This window comes from Hippocampus zosterae, chromosome 6, assembly GCF_025434085.1.
Source record: "Hippocampus zosterae strain Florida chromosome 6, ASM2543408v3, whole genome shotgun sequence".
Lineage (NCBI taxonomy): Eukaryota > Metazoa > Chordata > Actinopteri > Syngnathiformes > Syngnathidae > Hippocampus > Hippocampus zosterae.
Genome location: NC_067456.1, coordinates 16881549 through 16909490, shown reverse-complemented (window position 1 = coordinate 16909490; position 27942 = coordinate 16881549). Strand labels below are relative to the sequence as shown.

Genomic DNA, 27942 nt, shown 5'->3' with positions numbered 1-27942 from the left:
TTGTGATTTCAAATTCCTTTGTCAAAATACCCTCATTTATTTTGGCTTCCGTGGATGGCAACATGATGAAAAAAATAGATGTGTATTTTGATTGAATAATTGGAATCTTGAGGACAGAAAAAAAAGACTAGAATTTGAAACTAGGAAGCATTTATGACATTGACACAGCAGAAATGGAGATGCAAGATATTCCCCATCTATTGCCTTACTTTGAATGTTTGATATCTGCAACATTAATGATTGTTGGTAAATCTGTTGTCTTGTGCTCGCCTAAAAACTGAGCTCCTGGAGTTAAAAAAAATCGCTAGTCAGAAAAACATATACAGGTAAGGCATATTTTTTCAGTTGCAACTACCTGTATTAGCTAATTTACAATTTAGCATTTTTAAATTTTATTATGGCAAAGCTATGGAACCACGTTTTGATGACATGAAGGCCTGTGCTAAAGTTATTTCCCCCCTCATTATAAGCAGAATGAAAGTTAATAAAAGGCAAACTATTTCATGTGTAGACATGCTTTTTTCGTTGTGCTAAATAAATGAAAACTGTTATGGCAGTAAATATGATATTTTTAATGCATTATTGATATTTCTAATGTCAATGAGGCATTAAATTATTGACATTTTAATGTCAATAATGCGTGTTAAGTGATTGACTGTAAAACATATTTTCAGGGGATTTTAATGCCTCCTAGTGGTGTTAGGCTAACGTGCCACAAAAACCTGTTTGCTTCAATCTAACAATCGGCCTACTGACCTACTAAAATCATGATAAAATGTTATGACATTAACTAATTTCAGCAGCATACAATAACGGGTACAACGATTACAAGAAAGGACTCTCAGAACATAGTACGTAAATTATTTTGATCTTTTGTTCAAGGTGGAGGTAGATATTTCAAATACTGTATATACATTACATATATTCATTGGGCATTTTTAATTAAATATATGTTGAGAACGCCGGGCTGCAGCGAGCATCTTAAGCCCTTTGGCTAACTGTTTGTCTTTTGTTCGTCCGAACTACGACTTGTTCTCACAAAAGGGTTTTCGTGTGAGGCGCCTAAATAGACTCTGCGTGAAGCACAATTTACTAACTGCTAGCTGACGGAATTCGTTAAGTTTGTCTTCAACATAAAATGTATTTTAAGTTAGACTCAATAGTCTCTTCATGGAATTTATATACAACACACCTGACTTATTCAGCAAATTAATGGTATATAAGAAAATCAATACTTATATGATGAGCATATCCCTGATCGCAAACGTTTGTTTAAAACACAGCATGCACAATGTTATTTTGAAAGTTATAACCGGAAGTGTAATTGAATTCGGTGGACTTAATAGGTATTGCTGCAGCTCTGTGATGGGAGGAGGGACTCGGAGGATCAACATAGGGTTTTGGCGAAAACTGCCCTTGCGTTTTTCCCCTGGTGAAGCGAGCGGCCATCCGAAGGAAGGTGCACTGTTTGGTGAATTTTCCTCTCAGTAATTTTGGGATCTCACTTATCTATTTGAGCTACTTTCAGTCACACTAAATGAAGAGTCCTGCGACAGACCCGCGATAAGTTTAAATGGACTTTAAACTGCACGGAGCTGTTTCTTGAATTTCTATCCTTGGGAAGTCTGATCAAAATGAGGGATTAATATTTTTTGGGGGAGCTGAAAATGTGACGACTATTTCAACTCATCTAAGGTCCTTAACATTATTTATCAAAGTGATAAAATAAACTTGAAGTGGATCTGCAAGAAGAGTCTAAACACCCATGGATTGAAACGTTAAAGTTCCAAAAGTGCCTCAAGCAAGGTAAGCTCATTAATATGCATGTCGCGTCCTCCGCAGCCGCTCACCTTATAGTAAACGTAAAAAAACAGAAAAATAACCTGAGTATGTGACATAGTTTGTATATTACACATGGTTGTATGGACTCAATCTCAACTGGAGCTTTGTAGCACAATTGTGACCCATGTGTATGCTACTATGATTGTATTTGTTGTTTGTTTGTTTTCTACAGTCATTGTAAATATTCAAATCATGCTTATCTTTTGTTTTCCTTCCTAAAATATAACATGAAGGAATTGTTTTACAGTATATTTTTGTATGTTAATTGATTGTTAATATTGTGACCCACATGTTATCTCCAATAGTTTCATTTTGTAATACTACCGCCTGTGTCTTTTGACAGCTCTGTAGTTGCTTGTATTGAAACCGTGAGAAACAAGTAAAAGGAAAATTGTGTTTTATTGCACCATCTTTTCCAGTTGACTGAGTCAGACAAAAGATGCGGCTGTTTTGATTTACAGAAGGTCTGAATGGGTGGTGGCAAGGAGCACTGAGCTGCACAATGGACTGTAGGGGTGCAGATGGAAAGGCTTGTTGCTTACTGTCATTTTCACACGGACCTTAGTCATTTATCTGCTGCAGTGCAGCTTGACTTTTTATTTCAAACACAGAACACTCACAAATCAACCCCCCCCCCCCCACACACACACACATCCCTGTGTCAATGGGGAATGTGCTATGAAGAGATCATTCCAAACGCCTGTAATCCTTTGTGTTGTACCACAGGATTTTATTGCGGGGCGAGGGGTGGGGGGTCTCACTGCAATATCCAATACATTTCCTTTAGGTTTTTGTCACTGTTTGTGACACAATCTATTGAAAGAGTATGGACACAGCAGGCAAAGGCACTGTACTGGTATATTAAAATATTGTAATCTTTTTATGGTCAGCAAGGTGGCAAACTGCTTAGCGCTTCTGTCTCACAGTTCTGACGTTAGGAGTTTGAATATTTTCTTTGGCCAACCTATGTGATGTTGTCATGTTCTTCCTGTGCTTGCATAGATCTTCTCCAGGTAAATACTGTATGCATGTTAGGTTAATTAAGGACTCTACGGGGTGTGAATGTGAGTATGAATGGTTGGTTTGTACCTTGGGATAGGCTGGCAAGTGGCAACCAGTCTAGGGTGCACCCCGTGATCCTAAATGACAAGCAATATAGAAACTTGATGTCTGGATGTAACACTTATTATGAGCTTAGAAATGTCTTTGTGCAGATCCAGTTTTATAAGTAGCTTAATGAGACTGAGCTGATCCCTGGGGTTTGGGAGCAGGTGGGACTAGGAGTTACGAGTGGCGGCATTCCCTACTCTGTGATTTACAAGCAAAAAAAAAAAAAAAAAATAGCATAATCTGAAGTATTTTATTTGTGTGTTTATTTTCTTGTACAGTAAATTCAATTTCTGTCACTGAACTTGATTTTAAAAACTTTCACCCGTTGAATGTTTTTCATTCATTCGCTCAACATTCAATCATTTAGCGGCAGAAAACGGATGGACGTTCAGTCATTTCTCATTAGCTGGTATTGATGGACCCCTTGGCTTCACTGTGTTAATCCATAAACAGCAGGCTTTCCCGCTCACGAGACCAGGGCTCCACTCATGTGCTCACCGCAAGTTCATTTCCTTTTGTGCAAGAAAAAAGTCAATAGAGTTACTAAAGTGGGTTGTTGTGCCAGGGTGCAGAACCCAGTGATCGATTGTTGAATGAGCTGGTCCAACTAGTTATAGCTGGAGTCGCTGTTTCCAGTCAAATCATAAACAAAGAGTCACTGATGATTTACGTTTTGACTCTTCACTGTTGATTTTTGGCTCTCGTCATTTTGAGTTTTAGTTCTGAAACAGCTGATGGAATACATTCGTGGAAGTTAAAAAGTCTGCTCGTGTGACAGCTCTTAAAGTTTTGGTTTGGGAAAGTCCAGGTGCGATATCTGGGTTATCAATTAGACATTCATAATAAAGACCCAATGAGGAGAGGAGACACTTGATTCTGGTACCAATCACTCAAGGGGGGGAACGAGGAGAACCGGTAGGTTTCAGTTCTCTGCACGTCACCCAAGGATCCCCCCGCTTTCACTGTATGCAAGTGAAAATCACGTACATGAGTGCAATCATGACAAAAACACCAAATTGCAGCTGGTTTGACAGCAACATCCGCGTCCGACTTTGCTCTTGTTTAGTCTTAATACTTATCTCTTTCCAACCACTTTCTCGGAAAGGTGGTTGCGTCCCTGAACTGTCACACAGAGCACTTAGCATTCTTTATTATAAATGTGAGCATCCATCCAAAAAGACATACGACACAACAGAATACTTTCATTACTTTTATTCAAACACACCCATGTTAACGACTGTATGTTATAAATGGAGGAGAAGTTGCTGTGACATTTGTCTTAGGTTGCATCTGTGTGGCATTCTTTTGTGCAATTGTGAGAGTGTTTACTGAAATGACACTTGCATTTCCCCACTAAGGCTGCTTTATTAAAACTGGCATCTCTGTCAGGATTAACAAGGATTAACAGAGTATTGCTACTTCTTATCGGGCCTGTTACTGTCACTAACATCAATCATGGGCCTGCCCTACACATGCGCGCACACACACGCACACAAACACACGCACGCATGCATGCATAATGTAGATAGATAGGTTGAGAGGCCGTGGACAGTTTTGATAACTCAGGAGCAGTAACCCATTGCAAGGTTGTATTTATCCGTTTGCATTATTCAGTGAATGAGTTTATTCACATGTTATAGGGGGGGTGTATTTGGAGAGGCAAAGTCCATCAGCTGTTATGTGTACAAAAATCATTGTCATAGAACTACATTACTTTATTTGAAGTCATTGTTACGAATTAATTAATTAATTTGTGGTACATTTGTATGCCGCGATGGTTGTTTTAAAGTGTTCTATAAATACAGTTGAGTTGAATTGTTCATACTCCTACGGTGCAGTGATTTCCAGCCAGGGTGCCATGGCACACCAGTGGTCCGTGAGAGATTAGCAAGGGGTGCCCTGGGAAGATGATTTTTTCTTAATCACAAAAATATCCGTGTTCATCTATCTATGTCAGTGATGTATTGTGACAGGCAGAACAGGTAATTGCTCTTCCATTAGATGGCAGAAGGTAAACTAAGCTTGCTATTCATTCAACAGAATAATTTACGACTTCAGTCTTGTGTTCAATTAAGCAGTCTAGGGATTCCCTCTGAGTTTGTCAATTTGTCAATAAATTAAGATGAGATTAGTATGATGTCAGTATTCATACTTTTTGTGACATTTTTGTTGGATAGTGTGTTGTGAGATGAATAAAGTTTGGAAAATACTTGCTGTGGATAATAGATAGCCATGATGAAGTGACATTCGGCGTGAGAACTCTGGCATCTGCATGGACACAACACCCGCGTTTGCTCGCAATGTATCAATTAAATCACATTGATATAATTCTGCCAAAACAAGTGTTTTGTGACTGAATTCAGCGTCCTTGATTGGGCTCACCATTTCATCTCTAATTCGATTAGACTATTAACACTAAGAGCTGCGGGGTAGGATTACAGTGCTGGAGGTGCCACAAATGTACCATCCAGAAGGCTAAGTCATGACTAGATCCAAAGCAATTTGTGTCAGTGAAATCCAGTGAAACACGGGAGCACGTGTTGCCGGTGTATTAGCTTTTTGGATTATGCTCGTTCTTTAGGAGGTACTTACGGTGGGTTTCGGGCTGTTTGTGGCACCAAGAAGTCTATAAATGCATTTGTCAGTTTGAATTAGAAAAAGAAATATGAAGCCGTTTGCGCTTTCACAATGGTATCCTTTCAAACGCCTCTTGCCCTGATGCCCGAGGGAATAGCAAAATTGTCTCTTCTTAGTTTTGCACCTGCAAACATTGCCTACAAGGTCCTACCTGCCTGCATGTTACCAAAACAACGCCTGTACTGGCTTACTCTGTTGTTTTATGATGTTATTGAAAGCATTTAGAGATGAAAATGATCATCTCGAGCACAATTCTTGGAATTGATCAACTGTTTACAACAGTAAAATTTGCTCATGATGGTCTGTTATTTTGCTTGTTAAAAAAGGCTCTGAATTTAGCTGACAGGTTTTATTCCCACACCAATATTGGATGGTCTCCTGATCTTTGTTTTGTATCTATGAATCTGTGCACAATGCTTTTCTTTTTTTTTCCCTACTCTGGGACTCGGCAGTCTTATGCACATTTCAGTCAACTGCATCTGTGTCAGCTGTCCAGTTTCAGGCGAATTATTGAAATTCAATATTGGCATTTAGTACAGCCAATTTTGAACACTTTAACTCATTTCAAAGAAGAATGTTTCTCATTTTAAAAGACTTTCATGCTGTTGGAAGGTATTATGATAACTGAATGAAGTGGCCAGAGAGGATGTTGAGGCCCTTGAATAGCTGTAACTGCTCTTGTTTTTCATCAAACGTTAAGTACGTGAATCATTGTTTGTGACGCCCGTTTTGGCGTGACAGGACAATAATATTTTTGTTTTTAATCTATGCCATCTGTAAAACTGACTGGAAACGTTGGTAGGAGTGACTGGAACTGCATTTTCCTTCATCCAACCCCAACCCAGACGTACAATTTTTGTATCAGCAGTCCTTGCAAGTTATGACGAGATGTTCATTTGAAGGATTACTTTGTTTTTATTATTTAAAAATAACTGAATGATGTGTCCGGTTTCTTAGGTCAGAAAATGTGTGAAGCAGTGTGACGGACGGCCATGGGACTGGAGAGACGGTGGCTTCAGGCAATCCCCACTGTTGTAGCCATCGTTCTGCTAAGTGAGTAAAATAAAACAATCTGAATTTTACTCTAAGACGCAAATAGTTGCACTTATTTTGCAAATTTCGTTTCTATTTGACAAGGATTCATGAGATCAGTCATTCAAACAGCTGGAAGTGTCATCTGCAAAATGTCTGTTAGTGCCATCTAGCCTACAACGACGACAGAAACCCAAGTAATACATCGTACCATTAATCGACTACATTGCAAATCGGGAACTAAGCGTATTACATTAGATTATCGGTGAAACCCATTAAGTCTTTTTTAAGCACACTTGTAAATAAGATGAAGAGCATCATTTCAACTGGAAGTTTTCCCGATTGAAGATGATGAATTTATCATTTATATGTGCGTTCAGTGATGAAACAAAGCCCTCTCTACCTCTGTTGGTGCACTTGGCTTCATCGCTTTGTCAAATTGCTTTCCCTGACAAAGCATCGTTTCGCAGTTGGCACATGTTGCTGTTAAACAATCCGCACTCAGTATAGGCGGCGGGATGATGAGCACACTGGCACAGCTCCCTCTGGTAAGAGGACGGGTTATAGCACAGCTATTCCCTTAAATGACAGAGAATTGAGGCCAAAATGCAATTTAAATAACATCTCCGGGCGTGGAATTAGATCAATCTGGGATTTATGCTGCTCTCAACCGCGGGCACGCTTCTTTTAGTGCGGGTGTGTGTAAGGGGGGATCGGGGGGATTGATTGTGCTGGTCCTCTAACCATGTGTGTACCCCCAGTGGGTGGCGGGAGGTCGGCTGGAGAGAGCACAGAGAGGCCTGCTGCCCTCGATCAGAGTATCAGTCCCCCCACCCCACGCCCCTGTGGGATTAAAGTAATGACCCGGCCAGATGAGCAGTAGAGCAAACACTGGCACCCAGTAGCGCACACGCCCACGTGAGCACATGGCTGCCAGGGAGTTCGCCGAGATGGAGAGGAGAGGCTATTCCAGGTGTCACTAATGGGATTGCAGTGTGTTTGCAGCCTATGCCACCGTAAGATCTTGTCACCAAATGGCACACGGTTGGTTTTACATCCCTGCTCTACATGCCCCCGGCTGTTCACAGGGATTGCTCTGGGGGCAAGCGCTCACCCAAATTCCACTTCAAAGCGTGGCTTCAACCTTTCTGTTTCGACCTCTCCTTCTGGCTAACTTTCTTTCTCTCACTCCGAAGTATGTTTTAAGACCATATTAGCACAATAGCAAGCACTTCACCCTCCGGTCTGGCAGCCATTGCGCTCTTTGAAAGGCTCAAAGGTGGTCTTTGGAATTGTTCATTCATTCCCGACTTCTTAATCATTAAATAGAGATTTTTATCGAGTGGCTTCGGCAGTTCATTCATCAGTCAAATAAAAAACTAGTTTCCAAACACAATTTGCGCGTGCTGTTAATTACCCCATTGCTGTGATACACACCATATCAATTAACATCAGCTAGTACAGGAATCCCTCATTTATCGCGGGGGATACGTTCCAAAAAGAACCAGTGATAAGTGAAATCCATGAAGTAATGAACTTTATTTTTTTACAGTTCTTATACAATACTTAACTATATATTTAAAAAAAAAATCAAAGACCAAAACCTGTTTTCAGGCCCAATTACAAAAACCAAACAAACAAAAAAACAAGCGTTTTCAACAAATAACTATAATAGTTTGTGGAAATACTGTACTGTCGACACGCGGCGCCGCCGACACGTTCTGATTTAAAGGGTTTAAAAGCATTTAAAAAACTGCATTAAAAAATCTGTGAAACAGCAAAGCCGTGGAAAGTCAACCACATTAGAGCGAAGAATCACTGTACGCCTTCCTTTATAAATATTGTGGAGCAAAAAAAATGTATTATACCATTCCATACTTTAAAGATGTGTGTGATTTAGAAAATTGATACAAACCAAACATTTAGTTCCCATCTATGTTGTGATGTGTTTCTTTACAATTTTGCACCAATGACTCAAGGATTATCTTTTGAGAATCAAACAATACCCGGGAATGGAAAACCATTTTTCTGTTCGGCACAATGAATCCTGGGGGATATTGTTTTTACGATTGAGCATCCCATTTCATTACTTTCAAGAGCACCCTACTCATTACACACTCAAGCAACACCACAAAACCTGAACTCACTAAATAGAACTACATCGTGGATAGGGAGTGATTCCAAACACAGCAATGCTTTTAAAGCCGCTCATCGATATTTTTTTTCTTCTCAATCCAGAATGAACCCATTTGCTTTATCTTGGTCATATGTTCTCGTCCTTGCAGGTGCATCTCAAGGTTTGCCATCAGTTGTCCGTGGCAGAGAGGGGGGCTCTGCTGAGCTGGGCTGCAGTCTCACTCCAAAATCTCACGATGCCACCAGTCCAAACCTCTTCCCTTTACATGTGGTGGAGTGGGTGCGGCTCGGTTACAACGTTCCCGTCCTCATCAAATTTGGAGTGTATGCTCCTCGGGTTCATCCCACCTACAAGGGTAAGAGCCATTTATTTACTGTTAAGTCATATTCTCATTCAGCAAACAAAAAGTGTTTTACTTTCATTGCAGTAAATGTTGGCCTTGACAGATAACTTTCAAACATTTGACATTAACCTTGAGAATTTACATCAATCGTTTGAGTTTTATTTTCCAGACATGCAAACACATTTAGAACTACAGCAGGTCCTCGGATTTGCTGTCTGCCATAATAGCACAAGCAGTGGGAAAAGGGGGGAGCATGCCTACGTTCAAATGGAGGCAGCGAGGGGGTGGGGCGGGCTATGCAAGGACTAAGGGGGAGGGTATAAAAAGCAATGCGCATGGTGGGATTAAGTGCAGGTGGGGGCTCGGTGGTCCAGTGACAGTGTTTTTATTAGTATGCAGAGGGGTGACCCAGTAAGAGATTGTGAGTGGAGCAGGAAGGATGAAGCATGGCAAATAATGGGAGTTTTCTTGCTGGAGCGCTATAATCCCGTCATTGTCTAGCCCTGAACAAAAGACGGAGAGGGGTATCACTACCTCCCTTTGCGTTACAAAAACCTCAAGGACCACTAGGACACCCAAAATCCCACACTGTCCCAAATATGTCATGAAAATGTGCTGGGATGCTCACCTTCATGTGTACCGCATACATCTGGGAAACACAACTTCAGCCAAGAATAAAAGCCCTTTGGGTATTGTAACATGCACCTTGGTGGAATTTATTCTCCCCTGCATTGATTATTCGTAGGGTCAGCTTCAAACCGGCTGCTTCAACTGAGCAATTGGGCTGCATGTGTTATGCATGTTAGGCCATTAACCGTTCTATTGTTTTGGGGCACTCATCTGATCTTGTTGCAGCCCAAACAGACTAAATAACATTCTCGGGGGCTGCTTGGGATATCCCAGTCTTTTGGCACAGCCATCCCGTTTGTGTTGTTATCTGCGTTGAGCTTTACCCCCATCTGCGTCAGATCCTTATGCCTGCCCTCCCACTGGAAGCAGATGGCAGCATGTGAAGCGTGTCAGCGTTGCCGCTCTAATGTACAGTATCTTACCCTCAAATTACAGTGCCGTGGGTTTTATGACTGTTGACTTGAGGACGGTTTCCATAACGTTTTCCCTGCTCGTCTGAGATCAGAAACTTAAACCAGCATCTTACTAATCGTTTCAATTATAAACTCCCGAAATATAATCATAAGCTGAGGATCTCTCTGCAGTTCAGAGGTGGAGTCACACACAAAGTGCTATCTGGGCAGTTAATAGTAGTGCTATGGCGCCAGACTAGACTGCATAGAATGTTGTGGGCCACCTTTGGTAAACTCATTGCAGGTGAATAAAGATATGCAAGCTTTTAAAACGGCTCCATAGAGTATCTGTTGCTTTGTTTGATTCTCACGCCGCGCTGTCTCAAAGTCACATTAGGAAGCCAGCAAAATCTAAGGCAATGATTTTAGGCCATTCAGTTATTATTATTTTTTTAAAATATATAGCGGTAATATCAGGTATTTGACGAGACTTCAGAATGGCATCCTTCCTTTTTGACTCTTTTAAGACATTAGTCTTAGTTGTCTGCTTGAAGTGAATCCGAAAGGTATTAGTATCCCTCAACCCTCTCACGTTTCACACCCAGTCATGCCCTGCAGGGCTGAACATTAGTGAACACATAACAGAGGAAACAGCGAGGCCAACGCTGTCCGGACATGCTATTATAGTCTGTCTGAGCTGAATTTCTTGGAGAGAAAAAAAGTGGTGTGGAGGGAGGGGGTTCTGTTGGTGTCATGTAGGTTTACTGTTGCATAGCGAGATTAAATGGCTCCCGTGTGTTGAGGAAAATCATCAGAGACGTTGAGCAGGAGAGTTCGACCTGAGGCCAGGGCAACAATGGGCAAACCCCCGTCTCTGTAGGCCTTCATTATACTCGCAGTGGGTCCTTCAAGCATGGGAGGGGTTCTGGCATTTTTGCTATCAGACTCATACATACACACACACACACACACACACCTGCACACAAACACTTGCACACTATGAGTATTTTCAGTGTGAACATCAAAAAGGCATTATGCCAAAAAGAAACAAAATTCCAATACTTCAAAAAAGAGAGATCAAATGATCAAATCCTTGCAAAGGTTTAGGACGTCATTTGAATAAGAAAATGAACCAAATCTTCATCGTATTAATTGTGAACTGTCCACCAAGAGTGACAATACAAGTTTTAAATCCACACTTAAGCTATCAGGAACTAGATGTGGATCAAACAATTAAAGCTGGGAAAGGGCACAGCACTTCGCACAGCTAAGAGCAAACAGTACTCTTGCACACTGTTTTCCAAACCCTATTGAGCCACGGCACCCATTTTAAAATTTCACGACACACCACCATGCAAAAATGTCCCACAAAGTTAAAAATACTGAAATAACGATGATCCGGTCTCACTTGAATCACAAATGGTCCTCAGTGTAAAATCTGGGCCTTTTTAGTTAGATGAAAAGCAGACATGCCTACACAGTACAGTACTCGTTGGAAGCTTAGTGAATATTTTTTTTCTGTGACTGGTGGATACTCAGGTTTATTGTCCCTTCTGCCATCTGATGGAAAAATCGTTTTTAATTGTTCTGCCTGTCACTATATCGCTGGCATAGATGCAACAAGGATATATTTGTGAATAATAATTTTTGGGCAAGTTAAGTGGAACGGAATTATTTTCTACGGCACTCTCGATGGTCTCTCACGGCACACTAATGTGCCACGGCACCCTGGTTGGGAATCACAGCTTTAGCGCAGCAGCTTCAAGTGGAGCCAGGATCATCATTTATTTAGCTTGCTTGCTGAAAGTTTTCAACTTGTTCATTTGAGATGTGTCCACATTGTTGTTGTTTAAGATTGATTCAGTTGGCCGTGCGTTGCCATCCTTTTGTCTGCTGTTCTGCCATCGTAATGCAGTGTCATATGGACATATTGCGTTCACTTCTGCGTCCACTTCAAGCTGGTGAATTTTAGATTCCAGATGTTCTGAAAGGGATTGTGCTTGTAATCCATGGAAAATTGATCGACATCTTGTTGCTCATTTGTTTGAGCTGCTCACAGGCATGTGTTGTTGATTGGGCACTCGGAGAATACCAAAGATGACAGAAATATTTTGAGATATGGCAGGAGCTTACGATGCACCCATCCATCTTCGATACCACTTTTTCCTTGAGGGTTGTTGAACCCTGGAGCCTGTCCAAGACTACTTTGGGTGAAAGGCAGACAAAACTAAAGGCCATGGAGATCATTCACACTTTCATTTGCACCATTGTTATATACAGTATCTACATACACCGTCAGTGACCTAAATGATTTCTGTTCATCTCAGAGAAGAAAACAAGAAACCCAATAGGGGAAAACAAAAAGAGTAGCGGTAAGCAAAATCTCGAGCAAGCATCTGCATGTCACGCTGAAGGGCTCGCCTATTCGCTGTTTGTGTGCTCAGGTTAAAGCAATAAAAGTATTTGATGCTATCTCGTGGCACCTTGGCATTGTTGTTGTTCGGCTGAATTTATCGGTTGCTGTGTTTGTCCTGTATTGTTGCCAATCTTTGAATGCATCTTTTGATAAGTCAGAAGGATCCGAAAGTAGGTTTTTGCTGCTTTTTGCTCGTTATTCTTTGTCTGTGGTGTTTCAGACCACAGTAAATAAAATCAATCCAAACTGAATACCTCTGGGTGCATTTTTATAATCATCTCTTTTTAAGTGCTTTGTCACCCAATTGTGACATTTATAGGGAATTAGGAACCTCTTTTGAGAGGGTTGTGGGCGAGGGGGACATTTATTTGTCAATTTTTGCTATTCATAGTAAGGTACAGTCCTTTACCTTGCTGGTGGAATAATGAGAGTTAGTTATACAGTGTGAAAATCCACGAATAATAATCCCCTTCACCCTAAAAAGCTTTATAAATGTGGATAATTGCCACAAGGTGTCAAAAAGCACAACCGGTACTTTTTTTCTCAACAAAAGTTCTCAACACACTTGAACATAATTCCTCGCAAGCAAAATACCACAGCATAGTAGCAAAGCTTGACTTTTTGTCAAAATGAAGCTCTTTAAATGATTTCAACATAGTTATCTGATACTGAGATGCCACAAGATGGCACCAAATACCTCTATTTTGCTTAGGCCTGACTTCCAAAACAGCAAATATGTGAGTTTTTCAGCAAATAATGGAGGATAGGATCCCCAAAAATCAGCTACTAGGTGAATGTGCGAATACCAAACTGCGACAATCATTATGTCCAGTTTAATAAGAAGCTGCTCTGGAGGGAGCCAGCTGATCTATCCATAATATACCCGTAATTTAAAACTGACATTTTTCCCCAGATTGAACTAAACAGTGAGTGAAAGATGAATACAAACAACACAAGTTACCAATTCTGGATTTTACTATGAAAGGCAGTGTACAGTATTTGTGAACTGTATACGTATGAGTTAAAAGAAAGTCAAGTGGTGATTATTTGGAGGGGACACTGGACCAACGTGTAATTGAAGACAACCTATTTTATTTTACCCTTTTTTTTCCCCTTTTAGCTACGTATTTTAGCTTCATAAATGCATGGCGGTTGGATACTAATAATCCAAGTCACTTAGGACAGGTGAGTTTTGCTGAATGTGCAGGAGCACTAAATAGTCTGTTGCTTTCGGTGAAACTCACAATTGAAAAATTGAGGATCTGAAAGAAGTGAAATCAGAACTACACCAGTAAACATGTGAAATTGAGCCCCATTATCCAGCAAAAAATTGTTTTTCCCGCTACAACTATTCCAATATGATGTTTGGCAAGTATGTTGTGTTCTTCGGCTCGGGGCACTTGCCAAGTTACTCCAGGCCTTTTGTTGCTTGCTGATCACATTCCGGGTGATGAGCATAGATCAAAGTCATGGAAGTTCTAATGTAAGGATCATAAATATTCTATGATGATGTCAGAGTGTCAGTGCTTGTGGAGAAGCTTGGCACGTGAGTCGAGTGTGCTTAATGGCGCAGGGGTTAACGGCGCTGGACAGAGGGAGAGCGGCAGAGTTAACTGTAATCTATATCACGACAAAGAGCTATTCATAAGAGGCTTAAACTGATTAGGGGGACAGGAGGATTGAAGAGGGAAATTTGGGGGAACGCGAGGGGGCGGCGGCGGGGGGTGTCAGAAGCATGGGGCCAGGTCCCAGACTTATGATTGTATTCAACTCAAAACATATCCCACAATGCACCTCTGCCCCCGCTCTCTTCCACACATACGGATGGACAAAGAAAAGCAGCACTGATGCTATTTCAAACGGAATAATCTTTCTTCCTCTGTTACCACAGTGTATCTCATGTAATTATCTCATGGAATCTCATGGCTGTCAATGAGTTTGTGTGGTAATAGCTGAGACCAGTTTACTTTTTTGGGGGGTTGGGAGGGCTCTCGAAGCTTTTTGCTTTTGTTTCACCCAACAGTGACAAGTGCATGTGGTGCACGCTTTTGGTGAATTCACAAATACTGTACAATAGGCTGCACTGTGGAATTCATCGCTCAGTTATGCGACGTCTTCTCTCATCTGCAGACTACGCTGTGCGAGTTTGAGTCAAGCTACGTAGTAGATGTTCATATAGCACCAGTGAACAGGCACTTCCACATCCTCCTTTGGATGCACTGACCTGTTGGAACAAGGGTTTGTTTCAAGGAAGGGTCGACCTGTCATGTGATAGCTACTGGAGGAAAACGATCCGGAAGAAGAGGAGCACGAGGATGCGGGAGCCCTCGGGGTAGACGCAGCTATTGTGTCGGCCATTCTCTCTGTTGTCCGCCAAATGGTCAAATGATGTTTGTTCCTTGAAGCAAAGGGAGTGATGAATGTGTCTGTGGGCGAGTGACGGAGCCTAGAGGTCAAAAGGGTTCGCTTCTTATTGGTTGCCAGTGGATTATGGATGCTCACAATTTGAGTAACCTCTCCATAACCTCTCATTCACTTCCTTGGTTGTTGTATGATTGATGATTTCTAGTGCTTGTGTTTAAGTATTTCCTTATGTGCGGGCATCAGCCCATAAGTAATGCGGCCTCAAAGCACAGCACCTGCCAAATGCCAGTTTGAGTTCAAGTTCGGAGACTAAGCCTTGAAAAACAACATTTATCATTCAGCGTCAGCCTTTTATTTCTCTCTAGGCTGAATAGAAAACGGATTCCTTTCCTTTTTCTCTTCCTTCTTACATGCCTTAAAGTGCTGCCCTTTCCAGCACTTTTAGATTTTCAACCGAAACTTATTTTCTCTTTGTGTCATTGTCCTAATCCGCCCCCCCCCCCACCCCCCCTGCGCAATCAATACCCCTCTATCCACGTGGCTATGTTTCTTCAGCAACTGAATTCAAATCTAAACCTACTGTTCGGGTTTTCCTTGGCTTCGTCACTATGGTAACAGGCGAGAATGCAGAGTGGGGGGCTGTCGTCCCTTTGTAGTGATGGACGAGAGTGAGGCAGCGGGGACGGGTTAAACGTCCAACAGAGGAGCTGAAGTCCCAGTGGTGAACCTGTGCAAGCATCAAATTTTGAAAATCAAACACTTGACCACGTGAGGCAAAAGCCATGAGATCGGCACTTTTTTTTTAACGCACATTCAAGAGCTGTTAGCCACAGGAGGATGGTTTGTGTTTTGTTTTTGTGATTTTTTTTCCCTGTGAAAATGTTTCCCCTACGAGTGCAAATTGCATATCCAAGTCGAAGGGCTTGCAAGGGAAATGAACAGTTTAAGGAGGAAAATGCCTGAGGTTATTCCCTCACCTCCTTCTCTCCATGACCTGCGATTTAAGGTATTTATTTGATGGACCATCTCAGATGAGAGTATTGCCTCTCTTGGGGCTTGACAGAGTTGAGTCAATCATTAAACGTAACCATTAAGCACAGCAACAGCCCCAGTCAGGAATGCGGGGTTAATTATAAGCCATTGTTGTCTCTCTTCTACTCACAGCATGTGTTTCACCCTGTCTGGATGCCATGTCGAAGGTTAAATGAATTTCATAGCTTCCAGGCTCTTTTCTCGACCAGGCTTTGGAAAGGAAAGTCAATAGTCAAGATATTATTTTCCCCGGTGCGATACTTGTTCCAAGGTTATCGGGCATTCTGTTATTATTTCTTCTTGTATTCACTGTCTGCCTGCTTTGAGATTTAATGTGAGGTGCTGTGCAGTGAGGTGTCGATTGAATAAAAGAATTGAAAATGGAATTTGAGTATCTTGCAAAAAAGAATAAAAAAGGAAAACATTAAACCGAATGTGCAATTAGCCTAAATTAGACAACCAAACAAGAATGACGTGATGCTGGGAACGTCCTAATATTGACTCTTGTTTACTTTCAAACTGCTTTAGCCACAGCCTGGTATGAACGACGTGTGTGTTTCCTCCTCCTTGCACACACACTGCTGTCGTTAAAAGGGCTGAGATTGAAGGGGGTAAAAAAGAGTTCATTGAGAGACGGAATAAAAGGAAAGAAAGTGAGGAGGGGGTAACTTCAGGCTGCAGTCACCAGGCAACCAACAGATCAAGTTTCAAAGTCTAAAAGGGAGGGAAAATGTACAGGGGAGTTGGGAGAGTGGATTCTGGGAGTTACGACAGCCATAGATGAAATGTGTGTGAGAATGTGTAGGCAAGCATGGGTGCATCTGTGATTTTGAACCACACCAAGATATTGTCATTTCATCATTTCAATCATTACCGTCATTGCCTAATTTATTAATGCACTTTAATTTGTGCAGCCCCTCATCCTCAGAATGTTCAACCTTATTCACTACCGCTCCTGATGTCGAAAATAATTATTTCCTCCAAATATCAGTGGCACGGCTTTTTTATTTTTTTGGTTAACATCGAGTTTGTGACTGGCTGAGACCTTTGTGTCACGATCCCTGTGTCATCGACACCGTAAGCTCGCTCCTCTCCTGCTTGTGCTGACTGCGGTGGTCTGGCTGCCTGAGTGCACTGACCCCCTCATCTCGCCGTCCCTCACCCCTCCTCCCACAGGGCGAGTCTCACTGACCCGCGGCGCCTCCCTGCTGGTGGAACGGCTGACCCTTGAGGATGAGGGCTGGTTCGAGTGTCGCATCCTGCTCCTGGACAGCAAAACGGACGACTTCCAAAACGGCACATGGACCTTCCTTTCCATCACAGGTGCAGCACTGCAGGCTTGCGGACAAATAAGAGCTGCTCATTTGCTGGCACTTCGATTGTTGCCATCAGATGCAGCATGTGGCTAAAAGGCACCGGCAAACCGAAATCACTCTTATGCTGCATGACATTCTTTGTACATGATGATTGGTCTTTAAATGTGTCTTCCCCGCTGCGTTTAAGAAATGACAATTTGCTGCATTTTGTTGCCTTAAGATTTTCCTTAATTGCTGAAATGTGACAGATGAAAGTACTTGTCACATATATCAACTACGCTATCAGTGCCACAATCGTACCACAGAGGAAGAGTTGAGTGTGGAAAGTACATTTCATTTTATTGTCCTTCACTCCGTGACAGGCCTCCATGCGGTGCATCGGGTTGAAAATAACCACAGGACACGATTCATTCATTCAATAGTAGTGCATCGTTGCACATATTGTATTTCACGGAAATACATTCCACAAAAGAATTGGTGAGGTAATCCCAATTCGGAACGAAGCTTGTGTTTGGATTCTGTTCCATTTATCCAAATGACACAATAGGTAACAGAGACCATTTGGTATGTTTTTCCTACCAAAGCAGCTTGCAATCAAAGCTGCACTTCTTTACAGAATCATAACCCTGTCTGAAAACAAAAACCGATTGGTGTTTCAACTGCACTCTGTTTGTTTCAGCTCCACCGGTGTTTATCAAGATGCCTCCAACTTTTGTGGAGGTTTTGCTCGGAGACTCACTGACGCTCAGCTGCGGAGCTCATGGCAACCCTCGCCCAACTGTTGTGTGGCACAAAGATGAGAGCCCGATTGAGAAACATGAAAAAATCAAAGTGAGGAAGCTGACTCATTTGCGTTCATATCTTTCAATGAAAATGTATATCAAAGTTGTAATCTTTCAATTCCACTGCATCAAATTGCCTTATCTGCCACTCAATGACAATTTTGTCTCCCAACTTTTCTCCCTCCGTCTCTTCTTTCCGTGAACATTTTTTTTTTTTATTGCCATTGGCCAATTTCAGGTACACAATGGTACCTTGTCTTTGACGTCAGCCACAAGAAGCATTTCTGGAGTATATAAATGTCATGTTTCCAATTCAGAGGGCAACCTGACACATGAGACGCAGCTTCAGGTCAAAGGTCAGTGTTGGAATGAAAAGAAACACAGTTGTTCTTATCTCTTAACCACTGCAACGATAATCGTTAGAACACGTGATAAAGTGTGCTGGCAAAATAAGGATTATAGCATTTGAAAGTACAACACTAACTCGAACTAAACCAGAAAATCGAATCAATCAAACCATAGTGCCACCTTTTGTCCATCTCTTGTTACTGCATCAATGATTAACATCTCAATCTGTGCACGGCGCTCTCAACGTTTACTGTGTATGTTGAGTCAAACTTTCTTTGACTTTGCCAATGAAGGTCCCCCAATCATCATCATCTCGCCAGAGGACACTACTCTCAATATGTCCCAGGATGCCGTTTTGCAGTGCCAGGCTGACGCCTACCCTTCCAACCTCACGTATGAGTGGATGAAACAAGGACAGAATGTTTACCATATTGAGTGAGTCTCATTTATGATAACATATTTTGTCTTGCCAAATACAAAATGAAGTTCACCAACATAATACCCTCATCACATTTCACAGACAAGATATGCATACATAAGATCACTGTCGTACTCAGTCCAAATGATAAAAAGAATTGATAACACGACTACAGATTTCATCAAAATTGTGTTCTTTCTGATAACAAAAATGTATTAATAAATATTATTTTGTTTTGTTTTTTAGATCTTTAAAATCCAGAGTGAAGGTTTTGGTGGACGGAACCCTTTTAATCCCTAATTTAATTCCAGAAGATGCTGGAAACTACACCTGTATCCCTACAAATGGGATATTGACTCCGCCCTCAGCCTCAGCACATCTCAAAGTGAAACGTAAGAAATTTAATCTGCTTGAAAAGCAAACCCTCATGGAGTACTACATATGATTCTTTTTGTTGCAAATTCCCCCCTCCACTGTAGACCCTGCTCGAGTTGTGCGAATGCCCAGGGAAACCTACTTGCCCTCCGGCATGGAGGGAGTCATTGTGTGTCCTGTCCAGGCGGATCCTCCTGTCTTATATGTGAACTGGACCAAAGATGGGAACAATTTAAATCTTGACAATGTAAGTTGTGAATATGTTGCATTACTGTTTCTCTTTGGAACACGCACTCTTACTGTTCAAATCAGAAACAGACATATCTTATTTTACGTCTTTAACCTATCGAATGTAGTTCCCGGGCTGGATGGTGAACTCTGAGGGCTCCGTTTTCATAGCAACGGCAAACGACAATGCCGTGGGCATGTACAGCTGCACTGCGTATAACAGTTACGGCACCATGGGTCAGTCTGAGCCCACCAACGTCATTGTGCAGGTATGCAAAGATGTTCCCACTGTGTTTTGTTGCAGAGGTCTTTTTTCTCACACCTAGCCCAATGTGACCAAGGCTCTCTCGTTGTTACAGGATCCACCCACATTCCAAGTTCCTCCTCGGCCTGAGTATCTTCAGGAGGTGGGCAGAGAGTTGATCATCCCTTGTGAAGCCGATGGAGATCCCGCGCCAAACATAACATGGAGCAAGGTGAAAATGTTTTGCTCATGAACGTAAAGGATTTATACAAGCATGTTTGTCATGCATTGTTTTTTTATTGTTTCTGTCTTCTCTAGCAGATTGGTCCTAGTCCTCGTTCTCAGTACTTTGTGTTGGCTAATGGTTCCCTCCTGCTGCAGCCTCTCAGTAAAGACCACCACGGTGGCTGGGAATGCTTGGCCTCCAATCGTGTAGCAACTGTCAGCGCAGGCACTGTAGTAATGGTGCTTGGTAAGCGGCTCCATGTCAGAAAAAAGAAAAAAATCGATATTTGACATAGATGCAATGGGAGGTTAATCTGCATATATTTGCCCGTCTTTTCACATACATTGCACTCATAAAACTGCTTGTCTTTTGCTCAGGTACCAGTCCTCATGGTGTGTCTTCAGTATCTGTAAACACCGAGATAAATCAAGCGAATGTGTCCTGGGTGGCTGGGTTTGATGGGGGATACACCCAGAAGTTCACTGTGTGGTAAAAGCATATAACATGGATGGTATCATCTTTTCAGATGCAAACACAAAAGCTAATATTCCTCTCTTTTTTTTGTCAGGGTCAAACAAGCATCCAGAGGTAAACATGAATGGGCATCTTTACCTGTGCCCACATCCAAAAAGTACTTGTTGGTCACTAGTCTTCTGGCTGCGACTAGTTATCAGTTCAGTGTCCTACCTCAGAATAAACTGGGTTCTGGACCTTTCAGTGAAATTGTGACTGTAAGAACCCAAGGTTTGTGATTAGTTTTGGAGTTTTTGCATTTCTAGCTACTTTTGTACTGGCATGCATCTAAATCTGTTTTCTCCTTCAAGCTGTACCAACAGAAGCCCCAACTGTCATCGCCACTCTGCTAACACTCGAACCGCCCGTAATCTTGTCTGCTAACCGGACCAGACAAGGCGTTCTTCTCCAGTGGTCACCCCCTGACATTCCATCCTCTCCGCTGACAAATTATGTGCTTCAGGCTCGTCGGAATCAGGGCCAGTGGGTCATCCTTAGCAACAACATCAGTGCCAATGAGAGTGAAGTCCTTGTACAGGGACTGCTTCGCGTAAGGCAGATTTGTTTGTACTTGCTGACTCTTGCTGATCATACAATGTTTAGTGCACAGATGCTTCTAGTTCTCCTGTCTCATTATTTCAGTTATTTTAAAATTGGAATCGATTTTTTGTTAATAGTAAATGGTGTTGATGGGTTAATCAAATCTTCCTGTTGCTCAGGATTCCAGTTATGATCTGAGGCTCATGTCCCGCAGCAATCAAGTGCGCAGTGAACCAAGTGATTTTGTCAGTATATCTACTGCAGGTAAATTACAAAAGTTGAAGTTTACATGTTGAAAAGTATGTATGATGACTTGACTAATTGCAGTCTGTCTGATTGGACTACAGGGATGGAGATTTACCCCCTGAGCCCTAGTTTATTGGAGCTCGTCCCCGCGCCACTCCTGGCAGGTGTGCTCGGAGGGGTGTGCTTCCTTTTCATGGCCATTGTGCTCTCATTGGTAACAGCTTGCTATATGAGAAACTGGAGAGAACGTCGGCGCAGGAAGAGACAACAAGGTAAGACGCGATTGATGAATAGAATTGAAATCATGATTCATTGTCTTTAGTGGAACCCATTTTGTATCATGTTGTTCTTCTCTTAGATGTCCCATCCGCTTTCCAGAAGAGTCCATCTTCAGAGTAAGCGTCCCAATTGATTTAATGTATCAATAGAATATTAAATATGGCTCTGAAAAAGACAACTGCAAATAAATTATAATGTTCCAACTCCTTCAGTTCAAGTTTTACTCTTGTCTCCTGCACTGTTTGTACCTATTACATTTCTGTAATTGTCATCATCACTTTCTATTCTTTGCTCATGTCCTTTTTTTCCCCCCCTCAGAGGTTGCTCTCCTCCCCGCAGCCCAGACAGTGTGTTGAAAATGAAGTTGTGTCCATCCATTCCCTTCTTCCCCACGTCCTCCTCACAATACGGCCGCTCCTCTTTCGACAAAGGCAGTCGAGGAGAGTACCAAGACCAGCGCAAGCAACTTTTGGCCAACTCATCTCCACCACCGCATTACACACTCTTTGAGAGCCACCTGGGGTCCCAGGCTCCCTCTCCAACATCTTTAGAGTCTATTCACAGAGGCCCAGATGGACGTTTCATAATCCAACCTCTCATAGAGAGTTCCAGTCCCTCCAATAAGAAAAATCTCAAGGACATATTGGAAAGTAACGGCGGTGCAAGTGGCTCGGGAAGCAACCGTACATCCTTTAGGGACTCCCCAAAATCAAGTATCCTGAGTTCCGACAAGGACGAGAAGAAGAATTCGCCACTTACTGTGGATGTGTTGGAGCTTAACAGGCCTACGTCCTCCCCTGGAAGAGTACGGGCCATTGCTCGGAACTTCTCCCGTCATGGCTGCTTTTACTCTGATGATGAACATGGCTCAGAGAACCTCCTGGAAAGAGCAAGCTTCTATTCGGACAACAGTGAGAAAAAACCCAGTGATTGTGTGAAAAGGCACCGCTTGCCAGCCCGCACTGAAGATCTTTTCCCCATTTTGTCAAGGAGAACCTATATTTTGGATAGAGAGGCAGACAGACCACCGTCCTCAGACTATCAACCTATGGCCAGTCACCTTACTGATGACAGCACGCTTCTCACACAAATTGACAGCGAACTGGAGAGCGATAGCATCAAAAAGTGCTTGCAACTGGCCAAGGAGAGGGAGGAAATGGAGCGTGAGCTAGAACGCTATACGACCAATCACAGAAACCAAGACGACGGAAAAGAGAGCCCTAAATGTAGCGTATCCCAATCCGATGAAGAACCTGTATGGAAACTCCAAGATGTTACGCTCCGTCAAAAACACAAGCCCTCAGGCCACACGAGTCGGGTAGCAGACTATCGAAGGGCGTGTTACTTTGGGAGCACGAGTAGTCCTACGGACCGAGTTCCTCCATCTCACATCGAGTGGGACATTAGCCCTGTTACAGCCATATCTCACCTTGTTCCAGGAAAGGGCCACTGGGAGACCACATCGACAGGATTACAGAAGTTACAGCATCCTCATTCGTGCGCGGAAACTACGGACTCTCTTGCTGTTGATTTATCACATTCTCCAGTGACTCAGAACACCTCCCTTCCCGTGTCTTCCACGGATGTGACATTTGAAAACTCCACAGTTCGATGTTTGGCGATGTCGCCTAGAGCCAAGTCACTGAGTCCTCACAGAGATTCAGATCTGTGTAGTAAGTCCATGACGGAGGGCCTCGGGGAAAATATTAGTGTTGGAGGTGCTCCGTCACGGTCCAGGAATTCATATGCGTATGGCACTCGAAATTGGGGCTCAGCTTCTCGAAGTCCTTTAGTCTTCAGTAAACGGTCTGCAAGTCCAGGTTTTACCGCTTCGACATTATATGCAGCCACAAGGGATCCCGTTCCCCCAGGTGTCCCAACCTCACTAAGTGAGCATCAAGTTAAATCAAATGGCACAGAGAGTAAACATCAAGGCTCTGAAGACCATCACAGCTTTGGATCAGAAAAAGACGGTGTCCGAGCACACTCGAGGAGGAGCGAAAAATGTCTTAGTCCCAGCCCTATGTCGACACTGAATCTTGTTGAAGAAGCTGAAAGTGATCCATCCCAATTTTCTATCCCCAGAATGTCAGGGTCATTCAAGACCAAGCCAGCTGCAGCCCCTCCTAAAATGTCGCCCCTGCAGACGAGTGCAATTCTGGAATATCTAAGCCTTCCAGGTTTTATTGAGATGAGCGTAGATGATCCTGCGGAACAAGCTGAAGTTACAGCTGGCGCCGGACCCTTTTTGGACCAAAAATCTGTACGGTCCATCGTGGCTAAGCCTGATGTAGTCCCTAAAAACTGGGAGGTTCATGTCCAGGAAATTGCAGAAACTGAGTCAAGCAAAATGAAGGGTTGCTCTGAACCATCACATTCTCGAGAAAAACATGGCTTTAGGCCTCAGGTTGAAGCACGGGAATCTCTGCCTCGAGTAAGGTTTCCAGACGACATAACACCACTCTCTGCTCCAGAAAAAACCAGCAAACAACTATATCATGAAAAAACACAGATTCGAGCTGAAACTAAAAGCGGTGAGTCAAGACCGGGTTCCAGACCAGCTCACACTTTGCTCAGTGCCGCAAAAGGCATGGTGGACATTGTGTCCAAACGTTCTCCCAGCTTCATGGATAGTAGTGAGTCTTTATCAGAGCAATCCCAAAAACAAGGTTCTCAGGGCAATCGGACCAATAACATTGCATTGCGAATAAGCCAAGCCCCTGTGCCCTTTCTGAAGAAATCCTTAAGTGTCGGCCCTTGTAGAACACTGTCAGGTATGGAACCCCCCCGACCTTTCCTTAAGAAATCGATCAGTTTTGGCTCCCCGAGATGGGAGCACATTGAGAGCCCGAGGACATACATCTCTGAGAAATGTTACTGGGATGAGCTCCCAAACCCAGATGTCAGGGTGAAATCTTACAGCTTAGGTCACACTCCATCCTCCTTTCTCCGTCCAGGTCCTTCCTGGAGAGAGTACATCCCCCTCAGGCGTCCCACCGCGGGGAGTTTGGATAGGCCCCGATGTGCGCAAAGATCTAGTCCCTCCTACTTCAGCCCTACCATGTACCCACCCAGAGAAAGGCCAGTCTCCCCAGTGTCGGAACACTGCGATCCGCAAAGGCAAGCGGCAGTTTTCTCTGATTCCTCAAGGTGGTCCCCCTCTTACCAAGATATGCTGAGATCTGCTCAGGACAAATACGTCCCCATGTCCACCAGCATCCCAGTTCCCAATCATCACCCCTGGCCCGGACCCAGACCGGAGAACATGAGGCTGATGTATCCCAGAACGGGTCCCCCGAGGTCCTACCTGCCCAGAGGCATCAGTTGGCCCTCACCCATCTGCATGCCTTTCTCTCAGAGGGAGGTTGACAGTTACAGACAGGCAGACAGAATGATGAGGAGGTTTGGAGAGACAGAGCCTCGAGAGGTCAGAGAAGGAGGCAGGGCCAGCTATGCCAGTCAGAGCAGCGGAAGGGGCAGTGCCGGTCTCTTCCGCCAGTCAATTTCCATCACTCCCACACTGCTCAGCTCCCCCGAAACCACAGAGGAGAGCGTGCGGCACAGAGCTGAGCTGGATCCGCCTGAGAGGAGATCGAAAAGGTGAAACATTACCTCACTGGGAACTAGACAACAAACGGGACTTTTCTCACGGTGGAGGGATTTGTTCTTGTTGCCAAAATAACGCTGTTTTTGTCTCACTTCCTGTATATGGCATTGCGTCATTCTGACAGTTTGCTTTTGTGTATCCCAGTAGAAGGAACACGTCAGTAGATGAAAGTTATGAGTGGGATTCCGCTGACGCATGCGTGGACTCTGAAGTCCTGGAGGCCTTGAGGTTTGATCCGTCACAAGCAGATTTCCAGAGAAGCAGAGGGAGGCTTGTTTGCGATCAACCTGCTGGCCTCCAGGACCAAAGAGACAAAGGTGATGTCACTTTCTCAATGTTTCCGTGTCTTGCATGTATGTGCCCTTTGGGATTGACATTGAATGTGATGGCGTCGCATGCGCTTGCCCCGTAAGTGTTGTGATTATCGTGAGCTTTTCCCATGACTTCCATCCATGCGTTTCCTGTTCCCCGTGCCCTCCCTCAGGCTCACCTCCCCCAGCCTGCCCTCCTGTTTCCAACACACCTTGCAGCCAGTACCGTCAATCCCTTAGCGAGGCGCGTTTCAACGCTCTCCGGCAGGAGTACCAAGAGTACAGGCGGGCTCAGGAGTCCATCTCTCCCCACGAGCCGTTCCTCACCCCTGGACACGATTCGGACTCTGACATCAACTCAGCACTGCTGTAGAAGCAGAATTCGGTCCGTCACTCTCTGGCTTGCCCTCTCTTCCTTGATTTCCCTTCATTGCTCGCCTGCCTGCCTTTTGCCTGTCACTCACACCTTTTTATGTTTCGTCAACTTGTGCTTGCATGCAAATTCCTTCAGTAAAAAAAAGTAATTCTCCTCAGAGCTATACTTCAATGCTGTAATGCTCTTTGTTCCCACAGGTGCGTCTGAGAAGAGAGTAGCAAACAACGCGGTGATGCATGAGCAGTCTCACTTCATGTGGAAAGACTCTTTTTGTTTCTGCTTAGAAGGGATTGTTGAATTTTATAAAAGCTTCCGCAACGGTGTTGATTTTTTTTTATTTTTTTGACAATCAGCCACAAACAAAACATGGAACCAAACTGCCTTAGGGCTGCCACACCCTATGCGATGCTTTCAAACCCAACTAGGACTTGACCATTGCAAAAAAATGACAGTTGGCCGCTCACCCCCACGCTAGTTAATACTTTTACCAAAACCCTTGCTATTTCATCCACAGGGAGGTATGACGTTATAAATACGCTTAAGTGTCGTTGTAAAGCAGTATTTGTACATACTGTATTTAAATGACTTGGCAATAGGTGGCTGGCTGTCTTGCTCACTTCCCTCCATCCATTATCTGAACCGCTTTATCCTTACGAGGGTTGCGGGCGTGCGGAGCTTTTCAGGCATTAGGCAGGGCACACCCTGAACTGCTTGCCAACCAATCGCAGATCTGCTCACGAAGAACCGTGAAATTGATTTTTTGCTTGTGTGAAAGCTTCTGTTCATTGTGATTGGCTAGAATTTGCAACGTCGACACATTGTGCATCTGCGATTCAAATTTTGAACTCGCCACAAAATCAGTGGCCCAGACTCTGCACATGAAATTGTGTGGCAGAGCCCTGCGCAATGGACAAGTGTTTCATTACCGTAGCTTTCCACTGAGCGATGGCCCTTTGTCTAACCAGCAGCTGACAACACTGAAGGTGTTATTTCAGGTTAAGATTATTTGTTTTTATTAAAAAAGAAGAAAGCTAATGACAATTTTTTGTTCCAAGCGAAAATGTGTTCTGTCCCACCCTTTCCCCGACTACTGACATTCTTGTTCTCAAATCTAATATAATTAATGTTCTTACCCTCTTATACAAGCACCTCAGGGCAGTTGGTGATGTTAATTATTCTTCTCGGTAGAGGTAATTTTGTTTCATTTGCCTCTGAATCTCCTATTTCTCTCAAATCATTTTAACTCTCCGCATGTTTATATGTTGAGATGTACAAATCTTTACTTGCGTTGATATAAAACTTTAATTGGACGGAATAAGTCATACAGGAAAATGTTTTCTTGCCTTTTTCTCCCTTGAGCTATGCTTTCGTGTTTTTTAAATGGGTTCTGATATGCAAACATGTTTACAATTCACTGATGTGAAGACAGCACTGTGAATGATTCAGTCTTTTATAAATAAACTCTGTGCGCTTTTTTTTGTAAGCTGAGAAGTGACGAAAGCTGATTTGGTCACATTACAACCTGTGACATTGTAACGTACTTTACAAACGGTTTCTACTAAAATAACCCCAAATGAGAAGCTACATCTGAAGTGACGACTTTGGAAACGGAAATGTTTTATATATTGTTTTGGTGGTTTTATATGTTTGTAATGAATAAAATGATTTATTGGAGAAATAAAAAAGGTTTGTAAATCTTCTGTCAATATTGATCTGATGGTTTTATTTGTTTTTCATCTGCTGACAGCAAATCAACAGAGTCAAGTTATAAATCTCCGGAGTCCAGAGTCCAGAGCGTGACATCACCGTGTAAAATGCATCTTCTGAGTCGGGCGATGACTGTTTGACCTTGCCCTGCATCCTCCCTTTTTAGTACAGTACCTCATTTATTTGTCTCATCAACTGAAGTCACTTGAGCAGAGCGACATTTTTCAGCCTTGGATACAAAATTCATGATCTTAGATGACTTGAAAGCAAAGCAATATTCCAAACAGTCTTTAATTCAAACTGCAAACGACGCTAAACTAATAAGCAGTTAATTCAATGCAGATTGTTCCACTCCTAAGTAATATATTGGATTTCCATCTCGAGGACCGAGGGGCGGTCCTTGGTCCTCGGCCTTGGCCTCGAAGTCAAGTCTTTGGTTCTTGGCCTTGGGAGTCAAGTCCTTGGCCTTGGCCTCGGATTGCCGGTCCTCG

At 43.1% G+C, this 27942-nt stretch overlaps 1 protein-coding gene across 5 annotated transcripts; it reads left to right on the top strand.

Moving 5' to 3' along the window:
- Positions 1-1380: 1380 nt before the first annotated feature.
- On the top strand, positions 1381-27450 carry igsf9b (immunoglobulin superfamily, member 9b). Of its 5 annotated transcripts, XM_052066904.1 has the most exons (22): positions 1381-1806; positions 6547-6642; positions 8907-9113; positions 17112-17258; positions 17931-18082; positions 18272-18389; positions 18675-18816; positions 19046-19191; positions 19279-19421; positions 19531-19671; positions 19762-19878; positions 19965-20118; positions 20250-20361; positions 20441-20616; positions 20697-20935; positions 21105-21189; positions 21273-21443; positions 21530-21566; positions 21769-25050; positions 25202-25374; positions 25542-25753; positions 25942-26083. In XM_052066904.1, the coding sequence occupies exons 2-21, from the start codon at positions 6582-6584 to the stop codon at positions 25739-25741; spliced, it is 6003 nt and encodes a 2000-aa protein (XP_051922864.1). In that variant the 5' UTR covers positions 1381-1806; positions 6547-6581; the 3' UTR covers positions 25742-25753; positions 25942-26083. The 5 variants fall into 5 exon arrangements, with proteins under 5 accessions (XP_051922864.1, XP_051922867.1, XP_051922868.1 ...); XM_052066907.1 differs by lacking the exon at positions 25542-25753 and having other exon boundaries at positions 25942-27450; XM_052066908.1 differs by lacking the exon at positions 25542-25753 and having other exon boundaries at positions 25202-25379; positions 25942-27450.
- Positions 27451-27942: the final 492 nt, after the last annotated feature.

Bases quoted from the DNA above. Each gene is read 5' to 3' on its own strand.
- igsf9b (XM_052066904.1), top strand. From the start codon at position 6,582: ATGGGACTGGAGAGACGGTGGCTTCAGGCAATCCCCACTGTTGTAGCC. The intron at 18,083-18,271 runs GTGAGGAAGCTG...GGCCAATTTCAG, and splicing joins AGAAACATGAAAAAATCAAA to GTACACAATGGTACCTTGTC. The intron at 18,817-19,045 runs GTGAGTCTCATT...TTTGTTTTTTAG, and splicing joins CAGAATGTTTACCATATTGA to ATCTTTAAAATCCAGAGTGA.